The sequence below is a fragment of the Jatropha curcas genome, chromosome 3, assembly GCF_041381405.1.
Source record: "Jatropha curcas cultivar XTBG-Jc1 chromosome 3, XTBG_Jcur_1.0, whole genome shotgun sequence".
Lineage (NCBI taxonomy): Eukaryota > Viridiplantae > Streptophyta > Magnoliopsida > Malpighiales > Euphorbiaceae > Jatropha > Jatropha curcas.
This window is the reverse complement of record NC_143153.1, coordinates 4270930-4288295: the sequence shown is the minus strand read 5'-3', so window position 1 is coordinate 4288295 and position 17366 is coordinate 4270930. Positions and strand designations below refer to the sequence as shown.

The 17366-nt window shown below is 34.4% G+C and overlaps 2 protein-coding genes across 2 annotated transcripts; both read right to left on the bottom strand.

Moving 5' to 3' along the window:
* Positions 1–409: 409 nt before the first annotated feature.
* On the bottom strand, positions 410–11963 carry AUG3 (HAUS augmin-like complex subunit). The gene is made up of 18 exons (XM_012229579.4): positions 11582–11963; positions 11398–11434; positions 10857–10960; positions 10424–10619; positions 10224–10290; positions 9485–9588; positions 8619–8703; positions 8253–8307; positions 7470–7601; positions 5838–5907; positions 4659–4716; positions 4479–4534; positions 3894–4046; positions 3590–3701; positions 3351–3492; positions 2208–2283; positions 1431–1526; positions 410–790 (listed from the first exon to the last, which is right to left on the bottom strand). Exons 1-18 carry the CDS (start codon positions 11755–11757, stop codon positions 659–661), a joined length of 1851 nt encoding a protein of 616 aa, XP_012084969.1. The 5' UTR covers positions 11758–11963; the 3' UTR covers positions 410–658.
* Positions 11964–12628: 665 nt separating this feature from the next.
* LOC105644284 (uncharacterized) lies at positions 12629–17025 on the bottom strand. Its single transcript, XM_012229588.4, has 5 exons — positions 16558–17025; positions 15721–15881; positions 14634–14658; positions 14108–14210; positions 12629–13178 (listed from the first exon to the last, which is right to left on the bottom strand). The coding sequence occupies exons 1-5, from the start codon at positions 16861–16863 to the stop codon at positions 13075–13077; spliced, it is 699 nt and encodes a 232-aa protein (XP_012084978.1). The 5' UTR covers positions 16864–17025; the 3' UTR covers positions 12629–13074.
* Positions 17026–17366: the final 341 nt, after the last annotated feature.

Here is a 17366-nt window from a genome sequence, read left to right as displayed (position 1 = left end):
AAATGATCTAGATGGAGCTCATGCAATTCGAACAGACGAAACTAGTTAAGGATAGAGATTACAAGTTTAATGAAAATTAAACGAAAAGGAGATAAACCTATAAACCTAGAATCAAAAGAAACAATTCAGTTTTTCTAAGAAAATTACTAAAACTAGAAACCAGAATATTGAAAACGTTTTACATTATTTGAATCTCTGTTAAATTTTAGAAAAATTGGAAAATTAGTTTCCAATTCTACAGATGGAAAATAATAAAAAACTGTTATCCAGTTTCTTAAAATTTTTTCTAAAAAAGTATTTTTCGATTTTCTATAAATAAACAGCCCCTAATAGTCTTAAGGAATCATGTTATCGCGAATCGAAGCATCATTTGCAGCCAGCTTAACAAGGGTTTGTACAGATGATAATATTGTAACAAATTTCTAGAATGTTCCTTCTCTAATAAAAAGCTTTTGGCATTTGTAAAGAACAGAAGCTAATAATGTGGAATCATGATACCCTTTCTAGCAGCAGCTTTCACCAGATGGACAAAATATACATACATGCGGTGATTCAGTAGTCTCTTTCACCATTCTCACCGTTTTTGGTTGGCGGGAGAAGAAGAGAAGAAAAAGAATGATTTAAGATACATACAGGAATCATCAAATGAATGAATGGATTAAGAAACTTGCAAGGCTCTAACTCGTGCAGTCAATTCTCTGACTTGGCTCCTCAACCGTTCAGGATTGCAGAAGAAGTCGACAAATACACGCCGTTGAAGTCCAACCTCTTGCGAATGGTGTTTTACAATCTACACAAGCATAAAGAATAAGGATAAGGATTTCAGTTTATAATTCAGTAACTAGTAACAATGAGAACTTATCAGAATTACTGTATCCAATATTCTTTGTGTCATTATAGTATTAAAAAGTTTTTCAAAAAACAGATTTAGATGCATAGCAGCAGTTGTGGTAAAAGCACCAAATTACTGCAGAATTGGGAAATTTCACTGCACAGATTTCTTTCAAAACAGTAAGAGTAAGAGGTGAATTGGTTCCACATGTTATACATAGTATGCTACTATGTTCGCCTAAGAACCGACATCATGATCTCTGTTCTGGTTTCTTTTTTCTTTTCTTTTTTTTTGTGTCAGCTTTTATTAATGTGAGATGTTACTGTTACATTAACCTTTTGCTATCTCCTTCAGTCGTTGTACCCAAATGCGCTTTTGCAGTCTTGCATATTAATTGCATACACCAACAAAACTTGGCAACTTAATTTAATTTAGACCAGCATAATAAGGAGATGCATCAATTACAAATATTGAGGTGGAGTATAAGGGACTGCACAGTTGCTCTTGCATCGCAACATATTGCATTTAAATAAGTACTAATTCAATAACTAGAAGAAATCAAACAATAAGATAATAGTGATAATCAAATTATGATTACCTCATTCTTTTTATTGTGTTCAAGCGTCACCTCTTCAACTGCAACAGAGAGTTTTGCATTTATCTTTTCCATTTCATCGAGTTCCTTCATCAATAGCTAAAAGAGCAGCAAATATTATAGACCAAATGAATCAGATTAGAATACAAAAGAAATTCCAAAAAGTAAGATGAATACGTAAATGCTTTTGTGACACTGACTAAGATGAAAATGCAGGACGAAAAAAAAAATCTATCGTTGCTGTTATGGAAATGCTAAAATAGATGGGCAGAAAAATAAGGATAGTTTGGATAGATACTAATGCCTCAGTAGGATGGAAGTAGAACCCGTTGAGGAAGGAGAATAGAAAGTTGAGATGGTTTAGATCATATACCAAAAAGTGCAACATGTGAAAATTTGAACATATTAAAGTTGCAGGTGAAAGGAAAGTGAGAGGCCAACCTAAGCAGGTCTATAGGTAGAAGAAAAGGATTAAATGATCTAGATGTTTCTGACCCTAGACTATACAGAAGGTTCAAGAAAAGGATCAACATGGACCATCTCGCTTAAATTGAGATTGAGAATTTGCAATCTCAAGAGAAAAAAAAATTAAATAAATAAATAAATAAACTGATTATGCAAGCTTGATATTCTAAATTCACTATCAAATCATAAGTACTCTTAAATAGTAATAAGAGCAAAAACTAACAAAAGCATGCAGAAAATGAATATAATACAAGCATAGAATAACTGAAGCAACAGCAAATTATAGGATTAATTAGCATGATTAGGAAGATATACCCGGGGTGTCAATATTGGTTGTGCAGTAGTTGATGATGCAAACAGTAGTTGCTGTAAACTCTGAATAAATGTGCACCTAAAACGCATAAAATACAACTGAAAAAAATGAGAATCTTGTTTTTTTTTTCCTAGCATCACTTGTTATATTCATGATTTTAGAAGAATGATATCGCAATCACTCAGCTACCAAGCCAAAAAAGCTTCCAATATCAAGTAAAAAGAATCCATGATTTCACACAATATTAAACTATCTCCATATCCATAGAAAATCAAATGATTTACACATTCCTTAGCACCTTAATATCAGAATCCATAATGCCATAGAACATCAAATGATTTAAACACTCCTCAACATCTCAATATTCACCTCTCCTTCTGAACTAAAACAGGCTCCAATATGTTTTTTTTCCCAGTATAACAGCCACAACATTCAAGATGAGCAACAAAATTTAGCTCAGGGAGTGCTCAATGGACAGTCTCTGCTACCTATTTTTCCTCTTAGATAAACTAATCTTCATACAAAATATATCTACATAAGTACACACATATTATCATTCTCGAACAGTAACCTTTGTTGGAGTATTAGATACAAACTTTGACATGCATTTAAACAAGAATTTCATCAAGAATAAACAAGTTGAGGACTATATGCAGAAGAAAAAACTCAGCAGTGTATTTTTCCCTCAAATTCATTGTCAATACAAAGTATTCTATCAAGTAATATTAGATTCTTCCATATCAAATGTGATTGAGCATGAAGACATGGTAGTAGTAGTAGAACATTTAAACCCTTCTATATATGTAGCTTCCTGGATTGAGGCATAACTATTCTCGTTGCATGTTCTAGAACTGAATCCTGATGTTAATATTAGATCCTAGAATCAAATTGTGTAAACAGGTGCACCATGTCATAGAGCCATGGAAATTCATCGTGTACTTGCTTATGTTGCAACACCCAATGATAATGACACCACAAAGGAACAAATCTAGGTTTATCAAATTAAAGCAGGAAAAGAAATACACAAATACATAACAAAATAATGTGAAAAAGAGAGATTAAACTACAAATTTTATAAGTATGAAGTGAAATTTGTACTTTCATAAGTACTATTTGGATGCTCTACTCAAAATAGGATTACTCACAGTTCATCAATGCATCTATTCCTGTCCTCTGGAAGAGAATTTTCAAGATCAGACTGCAGGGTCATCAAGTCTGAATGAAGAGCAGAAATCTGCTGTATAATGCCCGGGGCTGATACATATGTTGATAATCCAGCTTGAGAATCTAAGAAAATAAAGTAACAAGTTGAAGCTCATAATTGTTAATTTTATGAATAATATGATCAAGTAAAAAAGATAAAAAGGTTATATATGGGGATTACTTGAGTAAATGCTTAAGAGGTCTCTAACACCATGCAGAAGAGTATCCCGATCATCCACCGCTCCTTGTTCTTGTATATCAGATGCAGCTTGAGTCAGTGCTAGGCAACGACCCTGAGATGATGATAGAAAGTAAAGAAAAAAGAGTGAAGTCCAATAAAGATAAAGGACCAAAAGAGAAAATTCAACTTTATTTTATTCATCACAGTCACAAACGTCAACTAAAAAATATTCAAATACACAAACATGCATGTGGCTGTAATACTTAAAATAAAAAGAAAAACATGATTCAGAAGTGTATAATACCACTCTTCCTTTAGTTGCTGACAGGTACCCCTGAAGCTCTGACTCAATGACTTTAAGTAATGAATATGCTCCAAGCATGTTCTTTTTTTCCAACTGACAAGCCATTTTTAGGAACTGGTGTCTGGCAAGCTGATTGATTAGATGATTTATATACTGCAAGAAGAAATTGAGACTGTGAACGCCCTGGTATCAATGCATCCACATCCATTTTGAGCATAGAATTTGTTAACAGCATTATAACAATACAGCAGAAGAAGTCTGCAGTTTTACATGATATACTAATATTCACAAAATAACCCAGCCTTGTGAAGTTAAATCTCTCTAAGTTCTAGTAAAACCCAAGTAAAAGTATAATTATAACATTAATATTAAAAACAATTAATTCTGAGAAACAGATATTACTAAAGTTATCTTCAAACCCGTACAGTCAATTGCCAGAAAGAAATGAAAAAACAGCAAAAGAATCAGAGTAAGAGGTTGAATTAGGAGTCTGATAGAGCTAATTGATTTAAAAATTCATATTGCAGGATGATCTTATTTCACAGAAGAAAGGAATCCAAGGATATAAAAAGTTGACAACAATACCGCTTTCTGTCGGTTAATGTAATATTCTTGGCGCATGACCTTTAGATCATAATCACCTACAAGTGCATAAATTTACACTATTAACTATATAAAACACTACCAGAACCAAGAAAAAGAAAAAAAACAAAAAAAAATGTTAGTCTTCAACAGTTGTAAAACCTGAAAATTACCACCCAATACCTTGCAAAATGTATGTGTCTTGGAGTTGAGCCAGCTCCCAACAAAGATCTGGAATGGTCTGCAAGTTTGAGGTTGAATCATTAGAGAACAAATATAAATGTACTACCCTAAGAATGATCAGGGAAGTTCATAATATATAGATGACATGGTCAGTGTAAAATTGAGTGAAATGGACAAGGAATAGACATATGTAAGAATTAAACTGGAATCCTTCTAGTGAACATCTTTTTTGCTTCCTTTCTTTTCTCCTCCAGCTGTTGCTTCTCCTTCTTCTCTCTCCCTTACCCTCTCCCTTTCTGCTGACCACCATTTAGCACATATCTTCAAACACCAACCTGGTTTCTGCTCATCCACAATGTCTCACTAATTGGTAATTTTAAAATCAAAAGCTGTTAGTGCCACCAGCAAACAATCATTTTTTGATTGATCGGTAGTAGCTCCAGCAGATCCATCACTGCAGCAGAAACATGGCCACTCCAACTGCAATAAATAAACCTTAAGGTTATTGTCCCTATCACCAAATGTCCACTTGTCAGCTCATTACAACCTAATCTTCAAAATCATCAATGCAGAACCACTTCCACATCCATCATTGTTGTTTCTGCATGCTTTTTGATCCCCACAATGACCAACCACAGTAACCACACTCTCCCCTCCTCGCGGTGCTCATACACATGCCTCAAATTTAACTAAATCTGTCTATGCAGACATTTGTCGTAATTTTTTCAGTCACTCCCATTTGGGTTCTTCAAGGCCTCAGTTATGTTGTATCTGGGTATCCTGCTTACCCTTCATAGTTCAATAAATAGCAAGTAGTCATTTAAGTACAGCGACAATAACGAGTTTCAACCCCATTTGTATTTTTGTAGGCTCAAAAAAATAAAAAACTGGTCTTTTCTATTAATAACAAAGATAAACCAAAAGGCGGGAGTTTTGGAGTTTTAGGTAATACGTTAAACTAATATCAACCAATCAATCTTTATGTGATCCTGGAAGAGTTGGCCATAATGGTGTCAACCTTACATATGCATTACATGAACAACCAAAATCATGAAAGAGATACATCTAAGTGGAAACAAAATGCCTTTAATTATGTCGGTTAAATCCCTAATTGTTACTGAGCAAATATAGAATGACAGTTAGGGACAAATAACAGGAGAAAAGACTTATCATACAAACCTCGGATAATAACTTCTCTTCTTTGTGATGAAGATTTGAAAGTTCTCCCATCAATTCAGAATGCTTTCTCCTGCTCATTTATAATATACAAAAACAAATATGTAACAATCAAAATGGATATCATACTAAAGTTCTTTTTCTTCAAAACAGGAAAAAGATGCAACCAGAAATTTGAATAATTGAACCTAAAGATGTAACTAGCTCATACAGAGTTGCAAACTTGTGCTTGTGAGCAGAGAAACTAGAATATCCAGCTTAACAGGAACATAACTAAATCATGGTAAATTTTTTTCAAGAGTGCTAAGGATATAACCATTACCCTTTGCTACACTTAATCTAATAGCACCATTCAAATTAGAATTAGGGGATTCAGCATGGATGCTTTTGTTTCTCACTTGTTCAATTGTTACTTGGGAAAATTATAATCTTGTCCTTGTATTTTGCTAAAAGGTAATACTTTATTCATTTGTCTTGAAAACTAGACTACTTTGTCCCCATATTTTTTACCAATATACACAATTGTCTCTCTGTCAAAAAAACTCAACTTTTGCCGTTAAGTACCTTATACCAAGACAGAGATTCCTCAAATCCCACTCACACTCAAATTTCTATCATCTTCATCGCCAAAGCCGACCATTGCTACTCAACCCTCTTCATCTCCATCAATGGCAGCTACAGCTTTCATGGAAAATTGTTTTGAGGGAAGAGAGGGATTGGGTATTTCTACCTTGTTATAAAACACTTAACAGCAAATTGTGGATTTTTTTTCACATAAGGACAATAGTATATAACAGGAGAAAAATATGGAGATAAAGTAGTCTATTTTTCAAAACACAGGGACAAAGTAGTAACTTTTGGCAAACTACAAGGACAAGATAATTTCAAACCTAACCAATGCTATTTCTGGTCAGTTTAGTTTGATTTCCCCAGCTAAATTGGTTAGAAAGGTAAAAGTTGTAATTTCAGTTACTTGGTTTGGTTCATTTTTCTATCAATAACACCGAAATATTTGGGTTCGATTTTTGCTTCTTTGAAGTTTCATAAATGCTGAAACTTGATCCCTACAATGGAACTCATATCTTAGTTTATTGAAAAAGTCCAAATAATAAGGATTTTATTTTTCAAAGATTCCCTTGTGAAGTCATTTGTCTTTCATATATCATGGATGCACTTGAGCCATTAACATGACAGAGTAGCAAAGATTCTACATTACATTTATCAAAGCAATTGTTAACACTTCACTCTGTGGTTTGATAACTTGTTTTTCCCCTATTATGGCACACTTTGAGGAGATCCAGGTTCCAAGAGTGTAAAGCCAGGTTTAATAATTTTCACTTATTTGGAACAAAAGAACCTATATGGAACAAATTAAGATGTGATTTAAATAATTCAGGATAACATGCTTAAGTTCCATGTTTTCTTTCATGTGACAAGAGCTACAGCTAACCTTATTCCCAGTGCACTAGAAGTACAAAATGGATTTAATGTTGGGAGAGACTCTCAATATTTATATGCAAATCAACAAACCTAAAGATAAAAATTTTCCGCTGACTTTCAAACAGGAGGCTTAAAAATTATAAGAAGTTCTCAGCTAAAGGAGAAAAGAGAGAATGCAAAACATGAAGCTTTTACCTAAGAGTGTGAAGATCAAGATGAATATGAGCTTCATCTGAAGTTATTTGAGATTTAAGTGTCACAAGAATAGCTTGCTGCTTAGCATTCTCAACCTGGGCTTCAACCCATTGTCTTTCACTTGTTCCAAATCTGTTAATTCAGTGAATAGCTTATAAATGATTTGAATTAAATAAAGCAGCATCATTATCACCATTGAAGCAGCATCATTATCACCATTGTGCACTAAGAAGAACTTAAAAGAGGCCCCAAATTCATTCACACAAAACCAAGAAACATAATTAACAAACTGACATAGAAAGATCAAATAATCAAAAATTAGGTTGCCCAAAGATCATAGGCTCATGAGTGCTCCTGCATGCACTTGCCTTTGTGTGCAAGTCTTATGCACATGTGTGCGTGGTCGAAAGAGAAAGAGAGAGTGAATTAGAATAAATTGGCAAATGAAAATTCTAAACCATTTTCCAATCCGTAGGCTTACTGTAGAAGAAGCTTTTTGATGAAAATCGAGTTAGAGGAAGCATAAGAATGACCACTCAAGTTTAAGTCATGAATTTTCAACTAAAATTGAAAATCTGTCCTACATGACACTTAAGCCTGTACCACTCCTATCAACCAATTAATTGGCAATTTAGTTGCTACCATCAAGATGTCGCAAAGCATAGAGCTAAAAATTGTCTATTAGGCCCAAGAAAAACAACATAATTTCAGGTAATGAGAAGGCAAAAAAAAATGGAAGGGGAAAAATAATTTTCAAAAATTATGGTAAAGAAAAAAACTTACATGGATCGAAGCCGTTGTAACTCAGATACACGTTGGTGATGAGATTTCTCCAAATCTGCCGCAAAAAAAAAAAAATGTATAATTAGATTGATATATGAGATATAAATACTTGACATATCTGACACTCATGCATATCTAAATCAAGATGTTTAATTGCAAATGACTATCAACATAATGCATCAATGCAATTGGACGTTGGTGGCAGGATTTCACAAGGTTTCAAGTGTCACCTGTTTTTCTAGGCCAAATTAGCTACAGAATCAAATTTTAACACATGCATATTGGGAGGTTAACACACAGCAATTACAAGAAGAAGCAGAAGAAACAACTTGGAACTTAAGATGTAGAAGCGAAAGGGAAGAATACCTCTTACTAAAAGATTTGAGATGTCATCAAGACTCACCCATGAACATTTTGATTTTCCCTCCTCAGCGACCAGTCGAAAAGGACCCTGATTATAGTAACATGGTTAGGCCGTTTTTGCATGAATATCCAAAATATATTTTCCATCTTAATTAACAATTTATAATTTTCAGTCAAAATTATCAGAGTATGGAACATGTTGTCTAATGATGAAAAACAGCATAAAGCCAATCCACATTGAGCTAACAACAAAAGAACTCCACCGATTAAAGATTGTATCCCAAATTAAATCAAGCATGGCAAGTCTCAAACCTAAACAGAAAGGAGAGTTTTAATAATCAGTATAAAATTCTGTTAAATCTTTATACTTGGTCTTTTGCAGTCACCAAGGATGTTTGAGATGGTTTGGTTATGTCCAAGTGTAGAAAGATGAGAATTCACCATTCTGAAGAATGAGCACTTTCCAATTATTGAATGAAGACGATGAGAGACAAAGCAAGAATGATATGGACTAATATAAAATATTCTACCTTATACCTAGAGCCCTAAAGTTGATCATGGCAACATAAAGGTAGCATTGATAATGATAATGTACAACATAATTTAGACAAATACTAAAGGAAAGAACTACCAAGTGAAAAGCATATCTGCATTAGACACTAGTGGAAAGATGAAAGCATGGTTGAAATAATGATTACATTAGAAAATCATTTGAAAGAAACAACAAGGGACACAGTATCAACAACATTCTCTAGTTTAGGGATATCTTTCCCATCCAAATTTCTGCATCTTTAGTTCCCTGCCAGAATCAATATGGAGATATAGTGGCTTCAAAGATATTAGAAAATAATATTTCTGTGTCTACATACCGTGTCCAGTTGCTTAGAAAACCACTGATTTAATTCTTTTATACAAGATGAATCCCCAAGCAAGTATGGATGAAAATCTGAGTAAGCTAAGTAGATACCATCCTCTGCACAAAATATAATGATGTAGTCAGCAAAAGGAAAAATTCAAAGTAATTTTTTTTTCTTGTGCGCATGTATGTGGAATCCCACATTTATGACAGTTTGGAGTTGGAGCTGATCAGGCTTGACCTGACAAATAGTTGCCAAAACTCTGCCTAACAATAGTGCCTCAGCTATTTCATTTGATCTTACATTTTTATGTACTCCTCTTCTTTTGGCCATTTCCACCCCACACCTCTTGTATACGTGGCTAAAACTTAGGTTTTGTCTAACACTTAGCTATTGGTTAGAGAGACACAAACACATGCAAACATGCGTGAGAAACACACAGAGAGACAGAATTAAGCCTGAACCATATCCCAACATGACTTATAGGTTACCGACCGACCATCTACATGGTCAATCAAATGGAAGAGAACTAAACATCAATGCTCATATCAGACCAAAAAGTCTCCAAGTTAGCCATGTTTATCCTATTTACAGACAGGAATCATACTACCATAACGGAAAACTTTTCGACTTCTAGGTTTGCATCTCTCGTGTAAAATATTAGGAACAGAAGACAAAAAAGCAATAATGCAGATTCCAGAATGTCAAGTGGTGAAGACAAGAAGTATAAACATGAAAAGGAAAACACTACCATCCCCAGAATGATAATGAGCCAACTCTTGCGCTGTAGATGCAATTCTTCCAAGCACTTCATTCATCTATATAAGAATGAAATAAAAACTATTTTATATAAGCAAGCAAGAAATACAGAAACAGCCCACTCAAAGAGAGAGTATTCTAACTATAGAACAGCTGATGGACAAACAAGCAAATTTTTTTTTACTTCCATACTCGTAAATTTCGTGCTGAAAGACTATCATCTATTGATGTGAGGTGTCCATTGACAGTAGATGTCGCAGCAACTCGAGCCCGTCTCCCTTGTATCAATGCAGAAGCCTGGCCAGTGAGCATATCAAATTGAGACTGCAGATGCATAAGCTGTCTCTGCAACTCTAAAGCTTCAGCTCTATATGCCAGAGTTGCATCCCTAAAGATGAAAAGAAATATATCAGCAACGGAAGACACCACCACAATGCTTGATCAAATCTGAATGTTAAAATTACTTATTCACAGACTAACTAAGAACCTTAATTACATGTAAAAGCCACAACTGGGCAATGGCCTCAAATCTCAAATTTTGAAAATCTTCCTCCATATTAAGTGTAAACACAACGAATACCATTGGACATAAACCATGAGTATAACATACATGGGAAAACATTACCTTATATCTTTTAAACCTTCTTCAGCTCCAAAAACTGCTTCCTGATTGTCTCTTCCAGAAGAAAATACTGAAATGCTATCATAGGCAAAGTCCAAATCTTCCCCCTGTTCAGTCATGATATTCACTTTATTTAAATAATGTATTCACTCTATCCATCAAAGTCAAATCTCACGATAAATAACAGGACAGGGTACATAATGTGATCAAAATTGTTCCTTATGCAACACCTTAGCCAGAGCTATTACGGTAAAGGGTATTCAATTATAAAGTTGCATTTGGACAGAAAAGGGATTTGAAATAAAGGAGAAGTTATACTTGATACCATATTGTTGTTATCACCTTTCAGTTGAAAAATAAATCCCAACCAACTTCATTTCAAACGCAAACCTATCCAAATGAACCTTATACTGACCTACCATCTTTTCTCTCTATGCCATAGCAAAAATTAAGGAAATTAACATAATGGCCACTTTCCCAATAAAAAGTAAGGCAAGAAAAGATATGCAAAGAGTATAATAAAGAAGATTTATGAGCATTTCACCTCCAATAGCTTCCCTTCTTGCAGAAACTGCTCATACCTGGACAACACAAGCTATAGAATTACTTGACACACTTAATATAGCAAATTGAAGGGAAAATACACTTAATTATTCCTCTGAGCAGATCTCAGTAAAAATTAGATAAAATAATTTTTTAAAAAATAAAGGAGGGAAGGAAAAAGTAACTGAGAAAGGTCGGAGACAGATAGCACGTTGGAGGTCCGGAGGCTGGAGCAGATCCAGTCTAGTATAGGGCGTGCGTCGTCGTATTGGAAGGGCCATTCAAAGCTGTCAGGGTCCAACGTCTCTGCGCCTTGGTATCCCAATTCACTGAGCAGAGCGCACAATCGAGCTCCGCTCATTTCGAATTTTTCCCCTTTTTAGGCTTTAGCGACCAATCAGGTGTGCTCTAAAGAGTTATGGATCTTCGGTGCTTCATTTTCATCATCTCATTTTCACTTACAAAATTCTAGAAGATTGGTTTGTACGCGTTGAAGCGAAATGGCTTTTGGCGCCGGCCTGATTGAAACGACAATGGCTTTTGAAGGTGGGTGAATGGATGGCGCAATCTGTAATCAGCTATGCATTCATTTGTTTTTACAGTTTTACTTTTGTGCTTTGGCTGCTTGTACCCAGTTGACAAATCCTATTCATTTCAAATTGTTTATTTAATTATTAATAATTACAATTGTAGTTAAATTGACTCGTGAAGTTAGACCTTAGTATACTTTATTTCAAATATGCATTATTATTTTCACACCATCTAAAGTAAAATGACTTGAGTTTTTGACTTCAATCGGTGGAAAAAAAAATTAAGTTCACTTCTTAATTTCTTCACTTTTTGAAAATTAAGTTCGCTCCTTGAAAATTTAAGTCGACTCTTATTTAGATATCTACACCAGAACAGATTTAAGATTTATTGAAACTAATGTCTGAATTGTTGCCTGGTTATCAATTGATACAAAATTGTTTGTCAGGCTAAATGGACTTATCAAATATAACTCAAATCTAAAATAAAGGAAAATCACACCTAAACTCGAGTCTCATGACCTTAGCTTCAACATAATGGCCGTTGACATCTACTAGCGGACGCAAGTTCTAGAAATGTAGAATCATTGGTTTCCACTCAAGTGCATCCATTAATACATCTGAGAAATGGAATTGAGCCCTTGGTAAATCATTGAAGCTCAACTAATTTTCTTCCACTATGTAACAAACGAAGGCAACAACTACTTGTCCGAGGAAAAGATTCAATAACCAACATTTTCTACAAAGAGATTTTATAGTCACTTGATGCTTATTGTACACTGTGGGTAGTACCTAGCAAGTTAAAAAGGGAAATCATGCTTTGCAGAATGACATGAACTTAACCTGATAACAAAATTATGTATACTAACTTAATCTTACAAATGTTTTTAAGTACCAAGGAACTAAAATATCTTACAAGCATTTTCATTTTGGATGAAGGATGCTGTAAGCCAAAAAATGACTAGAACTAGATTAGAGAAAGGAACCATAATCTTCACATTATCAGAGACCATTTTGCTTCCTGTTTAGTCGGGCAATGATCAATCAGTGAATATCCATAACAGATATTATCTGTATCACTCCTCCAGCAGACCTCTCCCAAGGTTTTAGGAACTTTGCCATTAAAGTTCAAGAGCAACAACTCTTCGTTTTCAGTCACTTTCATCAGTGAAATATCTTCGGGCATCAAATGGCTGGTTCCTGGAATTTGGGTCAGGTAGTTCCAAAGGCGATCCTCTATTCATTGGTGCAAATGCTGCAATTAGAAAAACAAAGTACATGAGAACTGCATTCATACAAGATTTAAATGAAATCATATCATAGACAGTCAGGTAGACCTAGCCAATTAAGTTGTTTTCATAAACAACCAACAGTTTAGAAAACTATATAACCAAGGTGCTGAAGGAAAAAAATAAGCTTTTGGTATGGCTGAATAGGGATAACTCCCCACCCAGCTCAGTGCTACAAGATTGCAGTCTTCTTTTTATTACTTTTGTACTTGACATAATAAATGTCATGCCACCTGTCCTCTCAGCTTGATTAAAGAATCTGGCTCCTATGAACCAGGTAGTAGTATCAAGGGTTTTCTGTCAAGTTGGATTTTTCTTTACCCCTAAATAAATAAACTATTATGCGTTCAAGATCAACATGGCTTTTATGAGAATTGACAAATAAAATTGTGAAGCCTATAGTATAAAAACAAACCATTCAGCATATTAATCGGTACCAAACAAATGTGTAAGTGTTGAAGTGATAGTACAACGTATGATGAACAGAGAAAAAACTAATATACAATGAAATGCAAAAGTGAAATTGTACTTCACATGGAAAATTTCCATCTTTATAAATTAGAAGCAGGAGTTGCATATTTCACAATCTTCAGAAACATAAAATGACTCTAAAAAGAATTGATTCAGGTGAATTAGAAACACACAGCACATAAGTGTGCACAAACTAGACTCTAATAATTTTGACGAGTAAGCTGATAGATGCAATCTTGGACTCCCTCACTGACAAACAAATTCGTTAAGATATTAGTTTCAAATTGCTATGATTGTTTAGTCCTCTACATAACCTTATAAGCATCAAATGAATAACTAAGCAATTTAGTTGAAGGAATCCGAGTTAGTAGAACATAGAAGCAGCATCAGCAGTTGTAGTAATAAACTATGCATATTGACCTACATTTTTCCCTCATCCTTTTCTCTCTATCATATTCAAATTTGTCCCGAATTTGGCTGAGCTTTTCCCTTGTTTCATTCTGCCTATTTCTCCCAAAACCTTGATCCTGCATCCAGAAATCCAATCAGCAAATAAAGTACCAAACACATCTATGACGCAAATAAACATATATGTTCTCCAGCATTGTACACCATTTCAGCATTTACACACAAATCCATTCATAAGAGTGTTTCCCATTATTCCAACAATAGTGACAAACTTCAAGAAATCTCCAAAATATAACATTGGATTGATTCAACACAAAGGCTGAACAAATGAACTAAAACATACAGTCATATATGCCTCGAATTAATTGCTTTTTTTTTTTTTTTTCAAGTCCAGCAGGTAGAAAAAATAAAATAGTTCACCCCAGTCCAATCTAACTGGGGTTCAGTTATATCTGATGGAACAAAATTTAACTATAGAATGTATTGACATCATTTCGATCAATACCAATTGAAATGACAAGATCTATGATTTGAATTCATACCTTCACCTGCTCCGCTTGCCTGCTCCTGCAATATAAGCAAAACATTAAAGGGGTACACATATCTAGTCAAAACAAGTGATGGAAATATTATTAGATTTTAAGAATAGATATAGATTGGTGATGAAAAATATATCAAATTAAAAGAAATCTAACATACGTTGATATATTCTTAGAATTTTAATATGACCAACAACTCCAAACCAAAGACCGTCAAAAACACAGATTCAATAGATAAAAGCACTAGGCTAAGCAGCAACAGAGCTTTTCAAGAGCATGATGAACCCCCACCCCAAAAGAATAAATAAGTATACACAAACATGCGGTAGTTAAAAGTCTTCTAAATCTAGAAGGCAAAACTTGTCACGTACAATTATCATCATCCAAAGGGAATAAAAAGGAGTCATGCTTTTGTTTTTATAATTCAAAAGGAATGAGGTCTCTTGGTTTACTCTTCATCTGCTTGAAATAGTAAATATATCCATTTTTCTATTTGTATATATTAACTGACTTTGATTGTTTAATTGTTTGATTAATGAAAAGAATTGCAGCATCAGTGATTAAACCAAGCAGGTATGCCTGCCTTAAGAATCCCTTCCTGCCTTAGAGCCTCGGCGGTCTCTTCCTTGGTTACAATTTGTTTGAATACCGGGTTTAATTACTGTCTAATATATTTGAGGTAACAGCTATGGTAACTATTGAATGTATATTCAAAACAAGATAGGAGAGGAGTAATATGTGTACTTTAAAATCCAAAACTATTGCTTTTTGAGGCAGCTAGTGGAATGTTTCTAGATTGTAAATACTGAGGCTTACTGTTGTTTCTTGTTGTTGTATCTTTACAACAATCCCTAATATATAATGTCTCACACATATCATTCTAGTTCCCCATCCCTTGCCCAGCAAAAGAGAATGAATGATAATATATGTAGCCAAAATAAGCCTTTCGATTGGCATTATCGTTTCCAAGAAAAATAATCATTATATGTATAACCAAATACTAGAGCCAGAAAAAGAAGTACATATATTTGCAAATCAGGAAAACTGTTCCAAGACTGAAATAATGCCAGAAGAATTTGCATGAACGAACCTGTATGGGTTAAAGTCTTGATCATCATCCTCAGCAGACTCATAGTTTGCATGATCTTGGGCAATTTTTTTAGAGTAGCCCTCATCCCAGTATAACCTTTCCCAATTCTCTCTGAGTTCCTGGTATAGTTCCATATATCTTTTGCACCAGGGCTCATGCTCCTTCAAATAAATAAATACAGTCAGACGCAAACCCAGTTAAAAATCTCATACTCTGAAAGCAAATACACGCCCATTCCCACATACATACTTAGGTCAGTGTTCTTGGTAGAATAAGAATAGCTATCTTCACTCCCATTTATAAAGAAATGAACAGAGGGAACAAAATACTCAAATCATCAACAGTATTTCGACTTATTCTTGGCCATACTAAAATACAATAAGGACCCCGGCCAAGACTTATCCACTTTTGCATCTCTCAAAATGCATCAATTGGTGGTCCTCGTATGCTACATGTACTTCCATACAAGTTCCGGTTTCAGATAAATTTCAATTTTCTAGCACATTTCTTGCTTTCACTTTAACATTTTCCACTAGCAAAAATCAAGCTTCCTTTGTTTTCAGTTAGATCCAACAAAGTCTTACACTACTAATCTGATAGTTCTTCGCATATAATATTTATCAAAATCGTTATGGCATCAGAAAGGTACGCTATTTTTGTATAATTTGTAAAAAAAAAATGACGCTAAATTGAAGCTATTAACCAAAGCCGTCGAAAGGAGAACAAATTGTAAACTAAAAATATATTTGCAATTACTAAAAATATATTTGCAATTATATAACTCGTAATAAAATAAACAAAAAGAAAATCCCCATTTCAAAAGCTAAAAAAACTCACCGATTCCTTGAGAACGAGGCGAGTACGGCGCATGAACTGCTCTCTGAGATGCTTCCGGCGCTTGTTGGGGATATTGTCTCTGGGAATAACAAAGCGCTCACGTGGAGGTACGTGATCTCCGATCTCGTGCATCTCGCCGTCGACTATCCACCACTCCGATTTCTCGTCGGTCTTTTTCACTGGAAAAGGCGGCGACTTCGACCGCCGCCTGTTTGCACCATGCTCAGTTCTGATGAACCGAAACTGATTGGCGGCGGGATGAAGGCGGGGGCTTAAGCTCTGGAGTAGTCTTAAACGGAAAAACATAGGAGGTGTGAAGAGATTTTGCAGAGTTGGCGCTATCGAGGAGGTGTGAAGAGATTTTGCAGAGTTGGCGCTATCGAGTAATGGAGTTTGGCACTAAAGAAGTACTGTTGTTGCGATTCTCTTTTAATGTATCAACAACAACATGGTGTCTTTTTACAAACGTTGATTATACCACGGCTCTGCTATAAAACTTCCCAATTTTAACTATTTTAGGCTCCGTTTGCTTATGTAAAAATATTGAAAAATATTTTTTAAATAATTTATTATTTACTATTTAGCTTTTTTCTATATATGGAATGTTTAATGTACCGGAATAGCAGAATGGTCGTATAATAAGAAGTCGTTCTCTCCTTTAAATAATATTCATCAAATAGGTGATAATTTTGTGGTGAAGAGAACTCGAACTCGAAACCTCTAACTCTCAATATTTTTTCTACTATTTACTTAATATTGAAAATTAATTAAAAAATATTTAATATTTTAATTCATAAGACTATAAGATA

Coding starts and splice junctions, on each gene's coding strand:
- AUG3 (XM_012229579.4), bottom strand. CDS start 11,757: ATGAGCGGAGCTCGATTGTGCGCTCTGCTCAGTGAATTGGGATACCAA. Junction 10,961..11,397: donor AAGAAGGGAAGCTATTGGAG/GTGAAATGCTCA, acceptor ATGACTGAACAG/GGGGAAGATTTGGACTTTGC. Junction 5,908..7,469: donor CTTGATCTTCACACTCTTAG/GTAAAAGCTTCA, acceptor ATAAATGAGCAG/GAGAAAGCATTCTGAATTGA.
- LOC105644284 (XM_012229588.4), bottom strand. CDS start 16,863: ATGTTTTTCCGTTTAAGACTACTCCAGAGCTTAAGCCCCCGCCTTCAT. Junction 14,659..15,720: donor CAAGACTTTAACCCATACAG/GTTCGTTCATGC, acceptor CTTATATTGCAG/GAGCAGGCAAGCGGAGCAGG. Junction 13,179..14,107: donor GAAAAGGATGAGGGAAAAAT/GTAGGTCAATAT, acceptor TTCTAATTGCAG/CATTTGCACCAATGAATAGA.